Here is a 2,510-nt window from a genome sequence, read left to right on the forward strand (position 1 = left end):
CATGTAGTCTACTTTTATAGCCTACCATATATAATACATATTTGTTTACCACATGATAATCATGATTGAATAAACTAACATGCAGATAAGGTAAAATAAAGATAGAGTTAGCCATAGCCTGTCAACGTGTTTCCATCGTTTTGGTAAAAAAAAAATGATCGTCCATTTTGGTAGACGAGAATCTGAAAACTGCAGGCGTGGAATTGAACTGTACACACGATGAGAGATGATATGTTTAAATTAAAGTGAGCAAAATGCAAATAATCTATCTTTCTTCTCATGTCACTACTACTATATATATGTATGTCCATCCTCTGGCCTTTCCTCACACAATTAACTGATCACATATCCCAGTTTCATCCTAAACAATGAGATTTTGGGCATTGGCAGTTTCGTCTTTGTTCTTGTCCTATGTACTCCTTTGCAGTTGCCTGAGTAACAACTGCAATGGTGGTACTACTAACGGTGGAGTCGGTGATATTATAACGAAAGCATTGTTTGAAAAGATGCTTCCACATGCAAACACGGATAGTTGCCATGCCAAGGGCTTCTACACCTATGAGGCTTTCATAGCTGCTGCAAAGTCTTATCCAGCTTTTGCTACAACAGGCAGCGATGAGATTCGTAAAAGAGAAGTTGCTGCTTTCTTAGGCCAAACTTCCCACGAAACTACTGGTAATCTGTCTAATTTTTCACTGACAAATATCGGAAACAGTTGATTAGTATCATTTTTGACGAGTAATTTGATGATATGTGTAGGTGGAACTGGGTGGAAACCATCAGATGGTCCATATTATTGGGGATATTGCTATAATAAGGAACAAAACCCCCCTAAAGATTATTGTCAGCAAAGCACCAGGTACCCGTGTGCTGCTGGTCGAAATTATTGTGGTCGAGGTCCCATGCAACTTTCTTGGTACGTAACGTACTGCTTTCTGTGAAAATTAGACAAAAATCTGTTTTCACTGAGATTTCTGTAATGAGTTAAATTTAATACCTCAGGAACTATAACTACGGACAATATGGAGAAACCATAGGCCGAAAGAACGATCTTTTACAAGACCCTGACCAGCTAATAAAAAATGCTACAATGGCTTTCGAGGCTGCTCTCTGGTTTTGGATGACTCCACAATCGCCAAAGCCTTCTTGTCACGATGTGATGGTCGGAAATTGGCATGGTGACGGAGAGGGCCGGCTTCCGGGGTACGGTGAGATCACGAATATTATCAATGGTGGCATAGAATGTAACAAGGGTCAGATACCAGAGGGAGAGGATCGTATTGGGTATTACAAAAGATACTGTGAGATGCTTCGAGTTGGCTATGGCGAGAATCTTGACTGCTATCATCAGAAGTCCTATGCGATCGTACTCTTGGTGAACTCAATGTAACTTTATGTGTCAAATGATGGGGTTGTAAAAAAATAGGTGCTTTATGCATTGAAAATAAGAAAAGAGTACAACAGTGTTCTAGGCTACTTGACACTGTGTACTATGTTTAATCATGTGATGTTGTCGTGTTTAAAGTTCATGTAATGTAAGCTTATTAGCTGAAGATTAATGAAATCAATGCCTAATCCTTTATTAGCTACATTGATCATGGCTTGAATCACTTAAAGCTTCACTGTTTTTCTAGTTTGAGAACATTCCACGATATTAGTTTGGCAAGTTTCATAGGCTTTCATCATTTCTCAGTGTTATCCATCTCTTCTAATATATATTTTCTACTTAAATTCAAGTAAAATTTGATACTTAATTAGATAAAAAGAATTAAAGTGACAATACTTTATACTTGAAAGATAGCAAAGACCCAGTGAAAATACTATATACTTGAATGATTCAATATAAAATAGGGTAAAATTATTAATAAAATTTATGATATTTGATAAAGAATATTATTTAACATTATATTTTGTGATAGGTTTCGAATAATTTATCTTCTTTGCATGAAAAGGAAAAGAAAAAAAAGAAAGTACGAGGAATATAATCTAAATGAATAAAACTTATAATAAGTAATAGCTTACATGATAATCATGATTGAATAAACTATTATGCATACAACTGGACTGCATAAATTAAAGTGAACAGATTCAAGTTTCCGACTGAGAAAACAAAAGACTAGTAAATAAAATAAGGTAAATTTTGAAACCATGATAGTTTTTTTAAGGTATGGTTCGGTTTGTATTATTTGCTAACTAGGGGTGTTTAATAAGTTAGCAACTCGTGAGCTGTTCGAATTTGATTTAGTCAAAACTCGATTAATGCTCTGTCGAAATGACTTTTTTCTACTTCGGGATTTAAAAAAACATATTTTTTAATTATCTCTTTGATTAATTCTTAATTAAAGAGTAATGTGATTTTAAAAAATCTTTTGCTTCGAAAAATTTAGGATTTCCCTTTAAATAAAATAAAATACATGGTTCGAGGAGTCGCCACCAATATTTGATTAGGGTGTGATTGGGCACCCAAAAACGTATTTTGTCATTTTAATAAAAATATTAATTTTAATTAA

At 34.3% G+C, this 2,510-nt stretch overlaps 1 protein-coding gene across 1 annotated transcript; it reads left to right on the plus strand.

Annotated features, from left to right (window-relative positions):
* Positions 1–342: 342 nt before the first annotated feature.
* On the plus strand, positions 343–1,549 carry LOC120163044 (endochitinase-like). The gene is made up of 3 exons (XM_039173068.1): positions 343–675; positions 760–916; positions 1,003–1,549. The coding sequence occupies exons 1-3, from the start codon at positions 369–371 to the stop codon at positions 1,388–1,390; spliced, it is 852 nt and encodes a 283-aa protein (XP_039028999.1). The 5' UTR covers positions 343–368; the 3' UTR covers positions 1,391–1,549.
* Positions 1,550–2,510: the final 961 nt, after the last annotated feature.

The sequence above is a fragment of the Hibiscus syriacus genome, unplaced genomic scaffold (genome assembly GCF_006381635.1).
Source record: "Hibiscus syriacus cultivar Baekdansim isolate YM2019G1 unplaced genomic scaffold, ASM638163v2 tig00111427_pilon, whole genome shotgun sequence".
In the NCBI taxonomy this organism is placed as follows: Eukaryota; Viridiplantae; Streptophyta; class Magnoliopsida; order Malvales; family Malvaceae; genus Hibiscus; species Hibiscus syriacus.